General features: G+C 42.0%; 2 protein-coding genes across 3 annotated transcripts in view; both read right to left on the reverse strand.

Moving 5' to 3' along the window:
* Positions 1 to 999: 999 nt before the first annotated feature.
* b3gnt9 (UDP-GlcNAc:betaGal beta-1,3-N-acetylglucosaminyltransferase 9) lies at positions 1,000 to 7,932 on the reverse strand. Its single transcript, XM_061677328.1, has 7 exons — positions 7,872 to 7,932; positions 6,777 to 7,056; positions 6,579 to 6,698; positions 6,007 to 6,342; positions 3,412 to 3,638; positions 3,061 to 3,316; positions 1,000 to 2,994 (listed from the first exon to the last, which is right to left on the reverse strand). Exons 2-7 carry the CDS (start codon positions 6,879 to 6,881, stop codon positions 2,629 to 2,631), a joined length of 1,410 nt encoding a protein of 469 aa, XP_061533312.1. The 5' UTR covers positions 6,882 to 7,056; positions 7,872 to 7,932; the 3' UTR covers positions 1,000 to 2,628.
* Positions 7,933 to 9,937: 2,005 nt separating this feature from the next.
* Positions 9,938 to 19,401, reverse strand: part of bbs2 (Bardet-Biedl syndrome 2) — a 15,673-nt gene continuing 6,209 nt past the window's right edge. For both annotated transcript variants that reach the window (XM_061677327.1, XM_061677326.1), the window contains exons 6-17: positions 18,745 to 18,849; positions 16,815 to 16,901; positions 16,572 to 16,707; positions 16,307 to 16,446; positions 14,322 to 14,442; positions 14,039 to 14,210; positions 13,469 to 13,598; positions 13,241 to 13,360; positions 12,913 to 13,050; positions 12,157 to 12,269; positions 11,362 to 11,510; positions 9,938 to 11,181 (exon numbers count right to left, since the gene is read on the reverse strand). In XM_061677327.1, coding sequence (XP_061533311.1) covers positions 11,075 to 11,181; positions 11,362 to 11,510; positions 12,157 to 12,269; positions 12,913 to 13,050; positions 13,241 to 13,360; positions 13,469 to 13,598; positions 14,039 to 14,210; positions 14,322 to 14,442; positions 16,307 to 16,446; positions 16,572 to 16,707; positions 16,815 to 16,901; positions 18,745 to 18,849 — 1,518 coding nt within the window. In that variant the 3' untranslated portion in view covers positions 9,938 to 11,074. The remainder of the gene's footprint in view (positions 11,182 to 11,361; positions 11,511 to 12,156; positions 12,270 to 12,912; positions 13,051 to 13,240; positions 13,361 to 13,468; positions 13,599 to 14,038; positions 14,211 to 14,321; positions 14,443 to 16,306; positions 16,447 to 16,571; positions 16,708 to 16,814; positions 16,902 to 18,744; positions 18,850 to 19,401) is intronic.

Genomic DNA, 19,401 nt, shown 5'->3' on the forward strand with positions numbered 1-19,401 from the left:
TTCAATGCAGATTGGAGGACTACAGTTGAGTGTGTTACATAGGTCTATTAAAAACATACTATTTAAAGACAGCTTTTGGAGGGCAAAATATAATGAAAATGTATAGCGAGAGCCTGCAAAACAATGCAACAGCTCAGTGGCATTTGGAGTTGAAGCAGCAACATATCTTATAGTCGACAGTTGAAACATTTCGGTGTAAGAAATGCCCATGTAATTTTCTTTGAAGCCACGTAACTGTGCATGCATGTGCATGTTTGCGGCTGTTGTTCCTCCAGGGGACTGACATGCCTGTCCATGTTTGCATCAATCCAGTCACAAAAAAGTGAGGGGTGACATCTCATGCTAACGTCCTCTGTTGCAAATACTATTGTCAGTCTAAAGCCTCTAGTCCAGGTGTGTCAAACTCATTTTTGTCACGGGCCACATTGCAGTCACGGTTTCCCTCAGTGGGCAGTTGACTGTGAAACCATATAAATGTTTGGTCACCTCATAATATTATTACATACACACAACAAATTGATGGATACATAGTTTTGAAATCAGAAGTCAAGGATAATAGTTTTTTCAACTATTGTTCAAGTTACTGTAAACATAAAATGCTTGCAATGTCTCAACGATACTATTTATTGTTATTATTTTATGAGAATTTGAGCAAGAATCATGGAAGTTGACACAGATGATTTGCTTTCGCGGGCCACATGAAATGACTTGGCGGGCCAGATTTGGCCCCCCAAGCCTTGAGTTTGACATCTGTGCTCTCGTCTATTAAAAATCTGAATTAAAGAAAGGGCCTGTCATAAAATTTACTTGATGAACTGTGGGAAAAGATAATCTATCTATCAATGTCAATAGTTTGCCTAATGTGACTGTGCCATAAATATTACTTTTTCCATATATGTAGATATCTTTATTTCAACAACAACAAACACATTTTGCAATAATCGTTTGAACACTTCAATGCTTTGTAACAGTCAGTCCAGCAAACGTAAACATGGCTGAAGTAATTCACGTGGTGCAGGGTTAAACTTAACTCCATTCACTTTTCATCAGTTTGTCAAGTTGCAAAGGATGGATAGGAGGATGTTCTCAACTCTCGCATCTTACTGAGCCCCATTATCCCAATAATCAGGCCCAATTTAAGCATTCCCTCCCTTCCAATCTTCTTCACACCTTTTCCTTAAACAGGCTCACCGTTTTTTTTCTGAGCTTTCTCCAAGAGCTCATTTTCGAGTCCCTTTACTTCCTACGCACTGTCCTCCAGTTCTCCTTGTCATATGTCCAAATCACCACATCCGTGCTTCTTGTACTTTCTTTGAAACTTGAGTTACTCTCTAGTTACTCTGGACATCCATCTCAACATGTTAATTTCTGCAACATCAAGCTTCCTTCCTTCTACTTTCTGAAGTGGTGCTGCTTCCAATACGTCCATCATGGCCAGTCTAGCCACTTTTAATGAAATTCCAAGTCCCCCCTTTTTCCGATCAAAGATAGAAAATGCCAGATTGTCGGATATCCCTAAAAGGCAATCCTGAGCGATTATCCTGTGGCGTGGGGTGTATTTTACCTTCCAGATTTGCTCAGTAAACGGTTAAGGCCGACAATCGTACAAGTTAAACCTGTTCAATATTTACTATTGCAAATTGTTATGTGTGTGGTCAACACCAAGTAAGGCTGAGCCGCACACTCTGTGATTGTGATGTGACTAGTAACAATAGCCACTCCAGTTTATGCACAACCTACTTCCACAATCGGCAAAACGGATCTAAGCAATTGCTCCCAGTTTGGGTGAATAGCAAAGGGGGCCGTGACAAAGCAACTGTAGGGACTTTAAATGTCTACAATCTTTTTTTAGCACAAGATGTCACCAAAGAGCCACCAAAGATGACAATATTCAAGGTTTAGGCTTTGTTTGTGTTTACATAAATCATATATTTATATGCTGTAAATAAACGATATACATGTTTAACTTTTGTCTAAAGACACCAGCCATAAAGAAAATAAAATTTTAGCAAGTTTGGCTTCACACAATCATGTAATCAAACGTGGTCGTTATCGTAACACACACAGGAAGTCAGCGATCCCTTTTCCAGGTTTGGTCACGTGACATTCCACGTATAGCGGATTAGGAAGCGACCTGAAGATAGCCACAATACGAGGAGTGACTGGTTGTGTTGACCATTTGTATAACATGTCTGCACTCATTCATCACAATAAAAATGACAAGAAGAAGAACCCCTCTCTAGTTACCAGACAAACTAAAAGTTAGCATAGCTTCCTCTACTCCTCTCGCTTTGTATTTTCTGTCAGTCTGGATGCCCTGTTTAATCAACTAAACCAGATTTTGCGATCCATTTTAGCATTGTGTGTTTATATGTAAACAATGACAACACATTTGTAAGACATTGAAGACTGTTTCATACCAACCATGCGACAGCAGTCATTTGATGTTACATTAAATACTAAGAGCCTGAATGTTTTCTTAATGCCTCCTTAAGGTAAAGAAAACAAAACAAACTGAAGCATGTTTGTCTATTTTAAGTTCTTTTTGCTCGTCTGCCGACTTGGCTTAGGTGTCGTGACTGATCTGTGCTGAATTCGGGCCTTTCAAGAAGCCTGTCTTATTTTATTCTACATCTTCCCTACAGGAAGTTGATCATGCGTGACAAAGACCTGCTTCTCATCATAGTCAGTCTCCCCTTCCCCTTCTGAATCGCCCATCCTCCACTTGAATGATCCTGATGTCGGTCTGGTCCTGTTGTGACAGCTCAGTTTGGGGTCATGCAGCAGGTTCCACATGAGCCATATCTGGGGCACAGTGAGGCTGTGAACCACCATGAGGTCCCGGTAAAAACACGGGTCGAAGGTCTGGAGGTGAGGTGCTGCAGATGGACGGGGAATGCCGAAGGTCCGAAAACCGTGGTGGCGCGATGGCTTGATGCCGATCAGCTGGAGGCACATTCCCAGAAACACATCATCGATGGGGAACAGCTCCACCTGGAAATAAAAATAATCAAAACGTGAAGAAAAAAAAGTTGTAACTTTGTATAGTGTCAAAAATACCTGTTGACAGGAAGCGCTGAGTCTCCGTGCTGTATACCCAGACATGACAAAGCCTCCTCCACCGGCATAAGATGGGTATAAAGCACTGCCGTACACAAACTCTGGCACATAGTACTTGGAAGTGCGGCGCCGAATGGGTTTGGCATTGACAATTATATCCCCAATAAAAAGATCATTGTCTGACTTTTCACCTTGCAGCATCTCCAGGATGTTCTCTACATTCACATAAACGTCAGCATCCCCCTTGAAGATGAACCTAGACGACAACAACAGGAAACAAATGAATCACGAGAAAATGAAGATGAGAAAGTTTGGCGTTTCTTGGTTCATGTTGATGGGGATAACACTGACTTGACGCGAGGACAGGTGTGGTTGACCCATTCCAGAAAGTGGGTCTCCTTTAGGGTCAAGTTGAAGAAGGTGTCTTCAAAGTCCCACAGCAGGATGTCCTCAAAGGTTTGACTCTCGTAGGTCAGCAGCTGATCCCACAGAGGCAAAGCAGTGCGATTCTTGGGGACCCCCAACAGGAAGACAGTACGAATAGACCTGCCTTCTTTACCCCAGGTCCTACGTACCACCTGAGGTAATTGAAAGTAGAGAGAACTTTTATTTTGTTTAAAAACAAACGAGTAACCCATCTATCCATTCGTTTTCAACCACATATCCCTTTCAGGGTTGAAACCAGCCACTTGGGGCACAAGCCAGGGTATTTCTCGTGCTGGTCCCAATCCAATAACTGACAATTAACTTCCATACAGGATTGGTCCGGCCCGGGTTAACAAACACCGTCAACAGTGCTGTTGACCTACAGGGTGCAGATGGAAATTGGGCTACTGTTGGTCCAACAGAAGAGGCGAGAGATCGGTTAGGCTATACAGACAGAGAAGAGGAAGGTTAAGAGTGTTGGAGTGAGAGTTGCAACATTAAATGGAGACACAAATAAGGCGAAGGTAGGGAGCTGCAGATGCAGAGAAGAACAGATCTTTAGTGGATGGAGAAGTCGAGATGGAAGGCCAGCAAGGCTAAAAACATTGGAGGGGAGTTCAAACTTCCAGATACTGAAATTATCTGGATAGGAAGAGGAATGGAATTGAGGTGATTCTGAAGGTTGTGCAAAGAATGTTATTGAGATGAAACGAAAGTCAGACAGGGTGATGATCATAAAGCTAGAAATTGAAGCTGTGATGATGAATGTACCCGGGTTCAATCCCCGGCCCCGACTGTGTGGAGTTTCCATGTTCTCCCCGTGCCTGCGTGGGTTTTCTCCGGGAACTCCGGTTTCCTCCCACATCCCAAAAACATGCAATAATTGGAGACTCTAAATTGCCCGTAGGCATGATCGTGAGTACGAATGGTTGTCTGTTTGTATGTGACCTGCGATTGGCTGGCAACCAGTTCAGGGTGTACCCCGCCTCCTGCCCGATGACAGCTGGGATAGGCTCCAGCACACCCGCGACCCTAGTAAGGATAAGCGGCTCAGAAAATGGATGGATGGATGATGATGAATGTTTTCGGTGGTTACGCCCCACAGGTGGAATGTAAATTGGAGGAGAAGGAGACGTTTTGGAGTGAGTTGGGTGAGGTTGTAGAAAGTATTCCTCAAGGGTCGGGAGGGGTGATTGGAGCAGACGTCACTGGGTATGTTGGTGAAGGGAACGGCGGTGAAGGAGGTGAATGGCAGGTTTGGTGTGATGAAAAGGAATTTGATCGGACACAGGTTGTGGATTTTGCTTTGATGAACTCTTATTGCCAAAAGAGACAGGAAAACAGGGTGACATACAAGAGCCGAGGCAAGCGCACACAGGTGGACGATATTATATATGTAGACAATGCAATTTGAGAGATTATGGTGTAAAATGAATGTGGAGGTGAGAAAAATAAAGGGTGAAAGATAGAACTGAGGATCAAACTGTGGAATTTAAGAAATGAGGAATGTTGTGAAGACTTTACAGAGTTGAGGAAAGCTCTGTGTTGTCTTGAGGAACTGTAAAACCTGGGTTGATCCAGCAACAGTGATTAGGGAGACCGATAGGATAGTGCTTGGTATATCATCTGGGAAGACAAAGGAGGTAGAGACTCGTGGTGAAGTGAAGATATTTGGAAAAATGTACCGAACAAGAGGTTAGTGAAGAAGAGATGGGTTGGGGTCCTCAGTTCCGAAACGTTTATTGAATGTTGTTAAAAGAAAAGGTGATGTAACACAGTGGTAAACATGACCCTGTCCCAGCTATTTTGGAACGTGTTGCAGCCATAAAGAGAAATTAAGAGAGCAGACAGGAGTAGAAGGAGAGGACACGGGAAAGGTCAAACAGAAAGTGTATGATTAATTTTACGAGAGGTTGGACACAACGGAAACAGTAAAGGAATTAGCTGGATGGATGAAGGATGTTTGGCATTTTCCATCCATCCATTTTCTGAGCCGCTTCTCCTCACTAGGGTTACGGGCGTGCTGGAGCCTATTCCAGCTATCATCGGGCAGGAGGCGGGGTACACCCTGAACTGGTTGCCAGCCAATCGCAGGGCACATACAAACAAACAACCAGTCACACCTACGGGCAATTTAGAGTCTTCAATTAATGCATGTTTTTGGGATGTGGGAGGAAACCGGAGGGCCTGGAGAAAACCCACGCAGGCACGGGGAGAACATGCAAACTCCACACAGGCGGGGCCGGGGATTGAATCACCCTGTCTGTCCAAGTGTGTCCTCAGAACTGTGAGGCTGACGCTCTAACCAGTCGGTCACCGTGCCGCCTGTTTGTCATTTTGTTCTGGAAATCAGTATACACAGTCTTTTGGCTAAAAACAGCCTGCTACATCTGTTCATTGAATCGAAAGATGAGAGGTGTAGCAATGGTCAATTCTGTTCAGTAGGTATAGAACCAATAGGTACATTGAATAACTGGATGAGACAAAAGATAATAGACAAAAAATAATCTCATTGTTTACCTGCCGCTTTTCAAAATCTGCAGCTACAGATTTGACTGCAATGAGCATGTAGAGCTCACGACTTTCTCCAGCTTTTTGGGATCTTCCCAGCTGACATTTCTGTGGTTGATCTATGAGCAGCTGGAAGTTGCGGTTGTCCTTGTCTCGCAGATAGCCCACAAAGTCAAAGAGCGGCATTGTCGGCAGGGGAGCACCGGTCATCTTGGTCGGCGTGATGCTCTTCTGTCGAGACTGAGACCTTCCTTTGGATTTAGACTGAGCTTTGGACTTGGGCTTAGGCCGTTTTGGCTTGTGTTCACAGGGAGGTAGCTGAGGCTCAGAGGGCTTGACTGTATTCTGCTCATTTGGACAGATAATGACAGAGTACATTCATTGTACTTTTAGACATTTAACATTCAGCGGACCACTACGGGTGACATTGTTTTCAACATTCAAATGTGTTCGAGATTCTAACAAAGCAAACAGCCTCCTGGTACAGATGGTTGAGTGTAGTTCGTTTGTGGATAGTTACGGGGGTGCATTGCAGAGCTGTACTTTGACTCTTCCTAAACCCTTGTACAATCCTCTCTTACCGGCCGGGACTCCTGGGCCACTCTGGCTCCGTTGGTTCCCAGCAGGCTCCGACTGGAACTGGTGGGGCGAAGGATCTCCAGCTTCCATGCTGGCTTGTCCCACCCAGAGGACAGAAGAACCTGGAACATTGAGACAATGAGAAAGGGAGCTTTGTGTAGGTTAGTTTCTTTGTGGTATTTGATTCCATTCGGGTCTACCTGTCGCAAGTAGAGCAACACAGAGAAGAGCACCAGTAAAAGAATCGTGCACAGCACGTCTCCTTTTAAGTAGCATCTCCTTCTCCTCATCATAACTATCCTCATGTAGCTTCACTAGCGTATTGAACAGGGGGTGAAGTAGCACGAGATCTCTGGAGCATCTCTGCTTGGAGGACTTCACCATTTGTCCTACACAATGTATCTTTTTTGTATTTTTTCAGAGTCCAAACAGCAACCATCAATCCTCATTGTCGTCGTCTCCGCAGCCAGCACAGGAATCCTGACACAAACATAACAGAGCCACAAGAGCTGGATCAGGACAATGCAAAGAGCAAAGAACCAGATTTGAGTCAAACTCTCAAACAAGCAATTGGTCTGGTTGTACAAGTGTAAAGCCACGCTGTTCACGTTCAGTCCTGTACATAAGGCTCTATCTGTCGCATCCTTTTGGTACTGCTCCACTTGGCGCCAATGGAAGTGGACTACACCCCCCCACCCCACACCCACAGACTTTTTCATTTCATAAGGAAATTAATGCTCTATTTTGATTGACAAGCTCTTGTCTATTATTGTCAGTGGTATGTCACTGCATGAAGGCATTTTTAAAAAAAATATTTCTTATACAGGATTCTTTTTTTATATATATATATTTCCAATAGTTCCAAATATCACCTCTATTCGTTCCAATAACTGAAATACTGTTAATAACTACATTAATCGGAATCACTGGTCAACTCCTCAAAACGTGTACAAATTGGTGGAGGGGGCGTGTCTGCTGTTATGTAAGTGAACACAGTATTCGTATCCGGGTGCCGTCTAATTAACGGAACAATGTGACAACAATACATTCATAGTTTTGGGGGAACGCATGCAAATGTAAACGACCAAGTGTCTTGATATGGAACGTCTAATTGTCACGCTGTAGAAGGGAACGTGACAGAAAAGTCCGGAAAACTCGCACATTTAAATAATACAGCTGTTTTACAAAGTCAACAACTGCTCCGTTTATTGAAAACAAAGTCAGTGTAAATTGCATGTATGTATAGAGTAAAAAAATAAATAAATAAATAAATAAAAAGGTTCATTCAAACTTACCAAAGAGGACGGAGGAGGTAGAAGAAAGTGGAAACATCTGCACGGACTGCGTCTGAACACTGGCGCTCATGTTGCCTTCAGGTGCTGTGGAAAATGTGCGACACGAGCACACCATCTGATACATATTGAGCGAGCATTGAATATCTGGAGCTAACATGTCGTTTTGGATTGCGAAATACAACATATAAACTAGACGTTGGAAGGATGAAAAGTGATTGTAGACGCATTAGCTTCATAGCGCCGGCAAACACTTAAACTTGGTGGAATACCGTGATGAGGTTTATAAGGGGAGGACGTGAAGGCAGCATCATCTGTAACCGAACAACGTGGCTGAAATTCGAAAGAACAGTGCTCAGAAGTGAAGCAGACAGCACAATGGGGGTTTGGGGGGTGAAAGGAGTGAGTGGATTGAGCAAAATCCCACATTCGTCTCCATAATGTCATCGGGTTTGTTCTGAACGCCCAATAGAAGAAGTAAAGAAGTGGAGAACGACACAACTGCATATTCTTCATTCTGCCGAGTTGTCTTCTGTGCGGGCCGCACAAGTTTTAGATGAGTGAGACGAGGGTAGAATATTCAGATATTCTGGCCCACGCTCCCTTGCAGGATTTGTTGAATTCAGCAAAAAAAAAATGGAGCGTTTTCGGGGATGAACGGACTTTTAAAGGTCATGCCACTGCATTTTAATCTGATTCAAGTCTCGACTATGACTAAGCCACTCCAAAACCTTCTTTTTGCTTTTTTAAGCCATTCAGAAGTTGACTTGATGTGTTTTGAGATCGCTATCCTGCTACAGAACCCAAGTGTGCTTCAGCTTAACGTCACAAACTGATGGCTGAACACTCTCCTTCAGGATTTTCATGGTTCCATAAATCACGGCAAGTTGTCCAGGTCCTGAAGGATCAAAGTAGCCCATCACCCTACCACCACCATGTTTGACTGTTGGTATGATGTTCTTTTTTCTGAAATGTTGTGCTACATTTACACCAGATTTAACAAGACACACACCTTCCAAAAAGCTTTCATCTCGTCAGTTCAATAGAATGGGAATCATTCAATCATGCAGATATTTTTATTATTTTTTTTTTTTTTTAAACAAAAGATGAGCCTTTATGTTCTTTTTGGTCAGCAGTGGTTTTCGCCTTGGAAATCTGCCATGGATGCCATTTTTGCCCAGTCTCGTCCTCATTGTTGTGTCATGAACACTGGTTTTAACTGAGGCAAGGGAGGCCTGCAGTTCTTTAGAAATTGTCTCCAAGTTCCTTCGGGGCTTCCTGGATTATTTATTGCTGTTCTCTTTGGGTAATCTTGGTAGGTCAGCCACTCCTGGGGAAAGGTTCCCCACTGTTACATGTTTTCTCCATGTGAGGATAATGGCGTTCCCTCTATGGTTCGCTAGAATCCTGAAGCTTTAGAAAAGGCTTTTGTAACCCTTTCCAGACGTATAGATGCCAATTAATTTATTTCTCAACTGTTCTGGAATTTCTTTGGATCGTGTCATTTTGTTGCAGCTTTTTTAGATCTTTAGTCCAACTTGATTTTGTCAGGACGGATTCTGTTTAAGTGATTTCTTGATCGAACAGGTCTGGAGGTAATCAGGCTTCGGTGCGATCAGTGAAAATTAACCAAAAATTGTGATTGGCCACAATTAATTCACAATTTAACAGGGAAGGGGGTGGGGGGCAGGTACCTTTGAATAATTTGCTTTCCCTTAATAAGGAAAAAAATCTAAAAATAGCATTTTAAGTTCACTTCGGTTATATTTGACTGATATTTATATTTGTTTGATGATCTTAAACGTTGAAGTGGGGAAACTGCAAAAAACATATATATATATATATATCCATTGTAGTCCTATGTGAATGTAACATCAACAGTGTACTGGACTCCGAATGATGGTTTTCCTTCTTCGGTCGTGACAAAGTTTGTTGGTTGACAGAATGTAGACAACAGGAAATGTGGCTGGTCCAGTGGACCTGTGCCATGCCACATGTGATTCACAGATGTTGAATAAACAAAAGCCAGTGAGGGAGGAGAATGCTTAAGTTTTTTTACTGTCCTTTTTTGCACACTAATCCCTACGTCCATCTAGCAGTGGAAGAAACCACTGAGTGAGCCAGATCATCGGAAAGACAAATCTTTTCTCTTTAGGATGCCTCGCCAAAGTTATGGAACTGTTACACAAAGCTTAAAACATTGGTTAATTTAATCTTCACAATAGGACAATAACAAATGTGTAATCTAAAAAAGTAAATACATCATTGGTGATCTGTGACACTGAAGTCATGCATGTTTTCTTTGGGTACAAATACATTGTGCTAATATACACAACTACAACATTGCTCCCAGTGGGCTTCCTCCTCTTAAAATGTGACTGAGTCGGCAGAAGTCAGTGCTTGCTTGCAGTATATGACATTGAGCCACAATGAAGCATTTCTTTTACAAATGTGCAACACAACACGGCACACTCCTCAGGCCTTCGGCTTAACTCACTAATGACTTTTAAAACCCAGTTCGGTTGCTCATTTCAACTAGAAATTCCTTCATAAAGTTGCATGTGACTAATGACAAGTCATACAGCTGGAATGACAAAACAAGCTAGGAATTGAGGATAATAATGCTGGTTAATGCATCACAGGATATCATATTGTGACTGTGCAAATATGCCCACGATAGGCTGGGGATGCATTTTAAACAATCGGGTTGGACGCTTTGGAAATTAACTATTTTATTTGTTTGTTGAATATTTGGGATGACAATATAACTCACAAAAAAAATCCCCTTTGATTATGTTTGAATCCAAGTGGTCCATCATGTCCTTCAAACATTTAGCACTTACCAGCACAGAAAATCATTTATGTGATGGTTGATTCTCAGCATTCCCTCTCAAAAATTGTGCTACCCAGCTCCCACACCGCACTGTTTACACAGTTTTCTATTCTAGCTGCTGTCTCATAAACACTCCTCTTGGTTTAAAAAAGCAGCTACAGTAGCTAAACACAGCACTTGACTGACATGGGTGGATCTCAGCAACCCAATCTAGCACATATTTCACGATTGTTTGTTCGATTGTGCTGAATTGTCTTGGCAGGCAACCCCACAATCCATTGTGTCTTCTCATCTTTGTGCCGGTGAAGGATGACTAGATGGTTTACAGTAGCGATCCCGACTCTTTGACTTAATTGCCTTCCTTGCATCACTTTCAAGAGGCGGACACTCCAGCTCTCATGACCCTCAAGAGTGCACTGACGTTATTGCTCTTGATGGCATCCCGACATGCTGAGATGACTTGGTTCTTGGGTTTACCCACTGAAAGAGAAGCACAGATGGACAAAGAATGATGAGAGAATTCGGAATAAAAGTACCTTTGAAGACTTAAAATCTCTCGTACTTTTTTATTTTCTAGCTGGAATATGTGCAAAAGTTGAAACATCATTCATTGTACAGCACACAGATATATACAGACTGAAATCCCAAAAAGCAGCCTACGTCGGAGTCGACCAGCTCGCTGGATTGCCTGGTTGACAGACTTGAGGCAGGCCAGCAGAGCATTATGATTATTTGAGCGAATCTTGTACTCGCTGACAAGATCTCGGTTTAGATCGTATAGCTCTCTGTAACGCTTCTTCATAGAAGTCCTGCCGAGGAGAAAAGGCATAAAGTCAGAGTGGAAATATGGTCGAGGATGCTGAAAATGGATGAACAAAAATTTGATAAACAATCTGGCTTGATGATGCTTAACAGTATAACTCTCTAAAAGTCATGCTTTCAAGATTAAGTTTGGGGTACCTCAAGAAAGATTCAATAAGAGAGCATTTCTGATACCAATTCATTTCCACACCCTTTGTTGTACACATAGTCAAATAGACAACTAAGGAGAGTACACTGAAATATTCAACACCTAACTTATTGTAAGGTGGAAGGGAACTCTCCAGTTGAATTTATGTCAACGCTACCTGCTATGGTGATATTAAAAGGGGATGTTGTACTATGTTGCAGTCCATTCATTTCATATTATATTTGGACATGTTTAAAAGCTGGGACATTAAAATATTTGATGGAAGGCTGCTCAGTTCAATTGTAAGAAGAACTGCTGTGTTCTCTATGAATGAAAAATCAACTGTCGCTGCTGTAGCAATTGATCATAACAATACTGTGACATTAAAAGGTAAAGTTGGTCTCAGGTTGGAGTAAGATAAAAACGAAAAATTTTGAAACGAGAGGTTGGGTTGAAGAAGTAAGGTCAAAGGACTTCTTATTATCCTAGGAATATTGGAAACTCACATGTCACCCATCAAGCGAGCATCCTCTGCTTGCACCAGCATGTTCTTGATGTAGTTGGAGTGGTCAGCCATTTCTGCAGTTAACTTCTGATGGACAGCGTGGAACTCATCTACCTAGTGGACACATTTCAGGTCCTCTTTTAAATACACGACAGCAACACGACGTCACTGCAGGCCATATAGAGAACTGATTCATTTTTACAGACACACACAATCTTTGGGACTTCGTGAAAAGTTAGTACAAGCCATCCCTCATTTTTTTGCGGGGGTTAGGTTCTGGACCACCCCCGCAGTAGGTGAAATCCGCAAAGTAGCGTGATGATTTATACCCATTTTAAAGCTGTATGAAACTCCCCACACTCTTATTAATCTTCCCCACACCACAATTAACCTTGATCATACTCTTAAACATACATCAGAATCAGAATCACAATCAGAATAATCTTTATTTGCCAAGTATAAACAGTAATGCACAGTAGTACTGTACACTATGTACATTTTATTCCTTGTATTTTTATGACAGTTTTAATTTTTTAGGCAAGGAAGGATTTTTTTTTTTTTAGCACAAAATAATTACAGCGTACACTAAAAATCCCACGATATGGGGAATTATGCTCGATATGAATCCGACATTTTTTTTTTTTTTGCACTGCACTAAATCTGTGATAGGTGAATCCGTGATAGATGAACCGCAATACAATGTACAGCATACTGTATTTGTATTTTCTTTTCTTTATTGGAGACATCAAATCCAAACCTCCGTGAGTGTAGTCTGAAGCTCCTCAAAATAAGTTGGGAAGTCTGCCTCTGCTGACAGTTCCTCTATTGCCAGGAAAGAGGCCAGCGATTGGACCAGATCTCCCGCCAGGTCGATGTCGTCTGTTTGAAGAGTGATCTGTTTGGATAAATAATCAAACAATTGCTTTTTGTGATTTATTTGGCACAAAAACATGGTTCAATGTGGTTGACCATTGTTTTGTCGTTTGACCTGATGCCTAAAATAAATGTTAGAAATGATTGATATGACAAAAACATCATCTTCAATCAATATTTTGTATTGTTACTGTAGGTGTGTCTGTGTTTACCTGTCCGTTAGCGGTCATACCGATGGACAGCAGTCCCCCTCCCCGGAGTGAACTAAAAGTAACATCAGGAGTATCTACACCCTCAGGTAACAGGAAGTTTTGATTCAGCCACATTGCGACCTGTATGTATACACACACACACACACACACACAAACAGACAGACAGACAGAGTTTTGTTAAGACCCCCCTGAGGCTTGGATTCTCTCAATAAGACACTCTTCACATACCCTCTGTGGCCGGTCATTGATGGTGAAAGTGACTCTTCCGGTGGGGGGAGGGGCTGAGGGGTCGATTGCGATGTCGTACATGGAGAAACGGGGCAGCTGTCGAGTGATTTCAAACACGTGGAACTGGGTGCTGAGGGTGACAAAATAGGACCGGGGTAGGTGGTGAGGGACAGGAAACAACTGCAATGTCACTTTATTGAAGACAAAAACAATAATTACATAATATAATGCAATTGTGTGTATATACACACACACACACACACACGCACGCACACACAGTATAGGCAGCACGGTGGATCTGCCTCACAGTTCTGAGAGACCGGGTTCAAATCCGGCCTCTCTCTCTCTCTCTCTCTCTCTCTCTCTCTCTCTTTCTCTCTCTGACAAAATAAATCTTTTTCTCCTGAGGAAATGAACATAGACATACAGGTAGTTGCAACTGACTGCTGATGTAGGATCAGCCAACTAAAATCTCGCTCTTTCATCATTTTAGTATAATAATATAACACCCCAAGTGTGACAGCTCATAGTAGTGTGTAATAAGACTGAGCTCTTGCACACACATCCTACCTGGTTTTCCCACCAACAAAGGCCTTGACGTGCAAATCTACTGGTACGTCTTTGGGAGGGATGATGGGGACTCGAACACAACCTGACAGGTTCTGGACACTGGGGTGAACAACATGGCTCTCACCCTCAAAAATGCCTTCTGCAAAGATGAGCACTGCACGGATTATGGTTTCTGGAGAAGATGAAGAATTTATAGAAATAATATTCATGTTTAGTCCAGCAGGATGTCAGACAAAACATGAAGTACATACACATTCTTAGTTCAAGCGTTACTAGATGATACCATTTGGTGTTGTGATGCTGAGCTCCACATGGGCTTTTTGGACCTCAGTTGCAGCTCTTACTGAGAGCGCTGTTTGGAGCTGAGTGTTGGCTGGAATCCCACCTGTGCTGTCTGACACACCCTGAAACAACAGGACAGCTGTTGTGTATCATAACGGACAATTAAGAGACATGTGTTTGTCTTTAAGAATCTAAACTGTGTTCCAAATCAGTATGAGAGTGAGCCCACTTTGAAGGAAGGTTTTCCTGACAAACATAAACGTTGAACAGATAATTATGTCGTAAAAAGCCACAGCTGAACAGCAGAAATGTGTTTATAAACGCTGGACTCTGCGGAATACCAAAAAACCTCTCTCATACTACAGATGCTCCATGTATTGTGTAAAACTGCATTTTGGCCACCCCAAACTAAAACCCACAAAACAAAAGATTTGTATATACCCTGCCTCTCGCCCAAAGATAGCTGGGATAGGCTCCAGCACGCCTGCAACCCTAGTGAGGATAAGCGGTACAGAAAATGGAGGCATGGATAGTTGTTTCAAATGAGTTTGTTGTACTGCCAAAGGCATATAGCTTGCTATGATCTCCGCCAGCCAATGGCTGAGCTGCACTATATTTGTTTACAGAGTAAACTAGTGATGAGAAGTCACTTTCCTACTATGTTCCATGTGGGATCTTAATTTGCTTCTGGACTGTACCAAAAAAATAAAAAATTTGAATAGGAATACAGCGGTATTTGGAATCTTGACAGAATGAACTGATAGAGGCGAAGTATAGCCGACTGTTCGTTACGTTGAAGCCGTTCTTTTTTTGGAAGCCATATGCACCCATACTACTACTGTATAGTACAAAATTAATGCTTTGTAGGTTTTAAAAAGCCCAGTATAGTCCAAAGTTAGTGTAAATAATTATTTTAAAAAAAAGAAAAGTTTCATATTTTATCCAAACATACCACGGCGGTGTGCTTGGTCTTGGTGACATTATCGACATACAGTACTCATCATAGGCAAGTTGCTTTCATGAGCTGCGAGGAATTCTTGTACTTCCTAGTTCCAAATCAGTTGCCAAAGGCGAACAGTTTGACAAAAAACAAAACAAAACTGTGACTGTACCAAAAATAGCATGTTCCAGACTCCAAAGACTGCCATGCGCCGCTCTCTCCCTCTATGGACAATAGACAATCGATAGAACCACATGGCCGCCACGTCAATGCCCCACATTCAACATGGCCACCATAGAGGCACTGGAGGCACGTCGTTTGGAATTGGATCTATTCATATTGTATATCTGTGACCCGTAAATACGTCAGTCCCATTCTCTGCGTGCATTGCACCAAAGCGCCAGTAAATGAAAGCGGCCAATTCTGGAACTGAGACTTTGTCAAGGCATTTTAAGTGACAAATGGAAACTATTTTTGGACACATTGTTTCGTCCCGACAGTCCGTTTTATCCGATATCTGTTATATCGGTGTCTGTTTTATCAAGGTTCCACTGTACATTTAATTTTTTACTAGCTGTCTGCGACCCACTTTTGGGTCCCGACCCCCTACTTGAGACTCACTGTACTATACTATATTGTCTATCCTCATTTGTTGCTGCACCATTTGTGTTCAAATATCCGATGCTTACTGCAACATTGATGCTAATTTTGCTAGCTCGTCTATGGTGTTCTGCATTAAGCTAGCGGACTTTATGTGTTTTGATTAAATATGCATGTAATTTGTTTTATGTTTAAATTCCAATTGAGAATGGCAATATGTTTAGCCTCTTTTTTTTGTAAAATTGTCACCAATCGGCTTGAGAAGTTCACTGCCACCATTTAGCACTCGTAAATCCAAATTATATAAATATTTTAAAAAAATAATCCCCCCCAAAAAATTGACTGAGCAACAGCTCGTATCTCAAAAAACTCATAAGTCACTCGGGTCACTCATAAGTTCAGGCACCATTGTATATAATATTAGTGACTGCATTTAAAATGTGTACCTTAGCGTTCTCTTCATAGTTGCGGAGCTCAAGCAGTAGATTTTGTCTGCGATGGCTCAGCTCTCTAATGAGGTCCTGTTCAGCACTGGAGTCCATAAGATTGCCTTTCAGCTCTTTTCCAGCAGGCAGGTAACCGCGAACTACAATATGCATGCCAAAAATGCATTAACTTTACACTACAAGATTAAAGAGACTGTTCACTGTAATTGTCTTCAAGCTTAGTCATTTGCCAATCAAAGGTTTTGACAGAGAACACACAGCACACCTTCTCCCTCTACAGAGGCGCATATAAGTTGTTTCTGGCCATCCAACCTGTAGTCTCCCTCCACTACTCCGGCCACAGAGGAGGAGAAGTTGTCTCTGAAAATGACTTCGCCTGTGCGGTCGCTTCGAGCATCAATCTGGAGCAACAGAGGAATGTGAGGAAAGAGGGTGGTGATGAATGCATTAATGTGTCCAGTAACACTGATTTAATGGTGCGAGAAGATCTTAACGCTAAGATGCTGACCTTTCCATTGGACCAGCCAGTGATGAGCTCCACAACCCCATCAGCGTTCAAGTCAAAGGCATGGATGCTCATTGCGTGATTTTTAGACTTTGTTGAGAAAGAAAATAATTATTAAATAGAAAAAAAACAGTTTGACATATTTAAAATATTAGGGATAATAAAAGGACATGTAATAAATTCTATTGTTTACTGTAGTGTTTGTAATAATAAATTAAATATTCACAAATGTACTGTACATAAAGTGGGTACGGAAAGTATTCAGACCCCCTTAAATTTGTCACTCTTTGTTATATTGCAGCCATTTGCTAAAATCATTTAAATTCATTTCCCCCTCATTAATGTACACACAGCACCTCATATAGACAGAAAAAAAACAGAATTGTTGAAATTTTTGCAGATTTATTAAAAAAGAAAAACTGAAATATCACATAGCCATAAGAATTTGGACCCTTTGCTCTGACACTCATATGTTTAACTTGGGTGCTGTCCATTTCTTCTGATCATCCTTGAGATGGTTCTACACCTTCATTGGAGTCCAGCTGTGGTTGATTATACTGATTGGGCTTGATTAGGAAAGCCACACCCCTGTCTATATAAGACCTTACAGCTCACAGTGCATGCCAGAGCAAATGAGAATCATTGTCTGAAGAGCTCAGAGACAGAATTGTGGCAAATCACATATCTGGCCATGGTTACAAAAAAAAGATTCTGCTGCACTTAAGGTTCCTAAGAGCACAGTGGCCTCCATAATCCTTCAATGGAAGACATTTGGGACGACCAGAACCCTTCCTAGAGCTGGCCGTCCGGCCAAACTGAGCAATAGGGGGAGAAGAGCCTTGGTGAGAGAGGTAAAGAAGAACCCAAAGATCACTGTGGCTGAGCTCCAGAGATGCATTCGGGAGATGGGCAAAAGTTCTAGAAAGTCAACCATCACTGCAGCCCTCCACCAGTCGGGGCTTTATGGCAGAGTGGGCCGACGGAAGCCTCTCCTCAGTGCAAGACACATGAAAGCCCGCATGGAGTTGGCTAAAAAAAACACCTGAAGGACTCCAAGATGGTGAGAAATAAGATTATCTGGTCTGATGAGACCAAGATTGTTGGAGAAATTGTTGGCCTAAATTCTAAGTGGCATGTGCGGAGAAAACCAGGCACTGCTCATCACCTTTCCAATACAGTCCCAACAGTGAAGCGTGGTGGTGGCAGCATCATGGTGTGGGGGTGTTTTCAGCTGCAGGGACAGGGAGACTGGTTGCAATCGAAGGAAAGATGAATCTGGCCAAGTACAGGGATATCCTGGACGAAAACCTTCTCCACAGTGCTCAGGACCTCAGACTGGGCCGAAGGGTCACCTTCCGACAACACAATGGCCCTAAGCACACAGCTAAAATAACGCAGGCGTGGCTTCAGAACAACTCCGTGACTGTTCTTGAATGGCCCAGCCAGAGCCCTGCCTTAAACCCAATTGAGCATCTCTGGAGAGACCTGAAAAGAGCTGCCCACCAATGTTCACCATCCAACCTGACAGAACTGGAGAGGATCTGCAAGGAGGAATGGCAGAGGAACCCCAAATCCAGGTGTGATAAATTTGTTGCATCATTCCCAAAAAGACTCATGGCTGTACTAGCTCAAAAGGGTGCTTCAACTAAATACTGAGCAAAGGCTCTGAATACTTATGGCTGTGTGATATTGCAGTTTTTCTTTTTTAATACATCTGCAAAAATGTCAACAATTCTGTTTTTTTTTGTCATTATGGGATGCTGTGTGTACATTAATGAGAAAAAAATGAACAAATGATTTTAGCAAATGGTTACAATAAAACAAAGAGTGAAAAATTTAAGGGGGTCTGAATACTTTCCGTACCCACTGTATAATGTAATATTATACATTTGCCTGATTAGAGCTGCATTATGAAACAGGTTTAGTAAATTACCTTGATCCTCCAGTACCGAGAATTGCGATCATAGACTCCCACAGTGCCATTTGCCAGGGCGTAACCAAATCGGCTACTGTGCATGTGACACAGTGATGTTACTGTCTACATGGAGAAGAAGAGCAAGGTAAAATATTGTACATATCATAACTTTCCTCACTGAAACTGATAAATGTTGACAGTGGAAAGAAAAAAAAAATAAACCATAACTTTATAACCATTTGCACAGTTAAATAATACCCTGATTACCTCATTTAGCTCCACGAGTCAAATACCAGACACAGAACTAATTTTGACAACGTGCTGTTCTACAACATACTGCACGATCATAACTCTATATTTGACAGTGAACATCAGAATTGAGTATTATTATATTGGGACTCATTAAATTGTGGAAGTGGCCATAAAGCTGTGGCTGCGTTGGTGTATTAACTCCTACTATAAAACAAGAAATCATTGAAAAAAAATCAGACTTGATTATATATGGTCAGGACTTGCTTGAAGACTATCAACAACATTTTAGTTGTTTAATGCATTTATTACAATTTAATTGCGCTACTAACTTGTTGTTGTTGACATATATTAACATCTTGTATCCTTTGAATAAATTGCCGCTACTGCAAAATGATAAAGCGAGCCAAATACAGTGAGCGTATT

The sequence above is a fragment of the Phycodurus eques genome, chromosome 5, assembly GCF_024500275.1.
Source record: "Phycodurus eques isolate BA_2022a chromosome 5, UOR_Pequ_1.1, whole genome shotgun sequence".
Lineage (NCBI taxonomy): Eukaryota > Metazoa > Chordata > Actinopteri > Syngnathiformes > Syngnathidae > Phycodurus > Phycodurus eques.

Coding starts and splice junctions, on each gene's coding strand:
- b3gnt9 (XM_061677328.1), bottom strand. CDS start 6,881: ATGAGGATAGTTATGATGAGGAGAAGGAGATGCTACTTAAAAGGAGAC. Junction 3,317..3,411: donor CACACCTGTCCTCGCGTCAA/GTCAGTGTTATC, acceptor GTTGTCGTCTAG/GTTCATCTTCAAGGGGGATG. Junction 2,995..3,060: donor TCAGCGCTTCCTGTCAACAG/GTATTTTTGACA, acceptor TTTTATTTCCAG/GTGGAGCTGTTCCCCATCGA.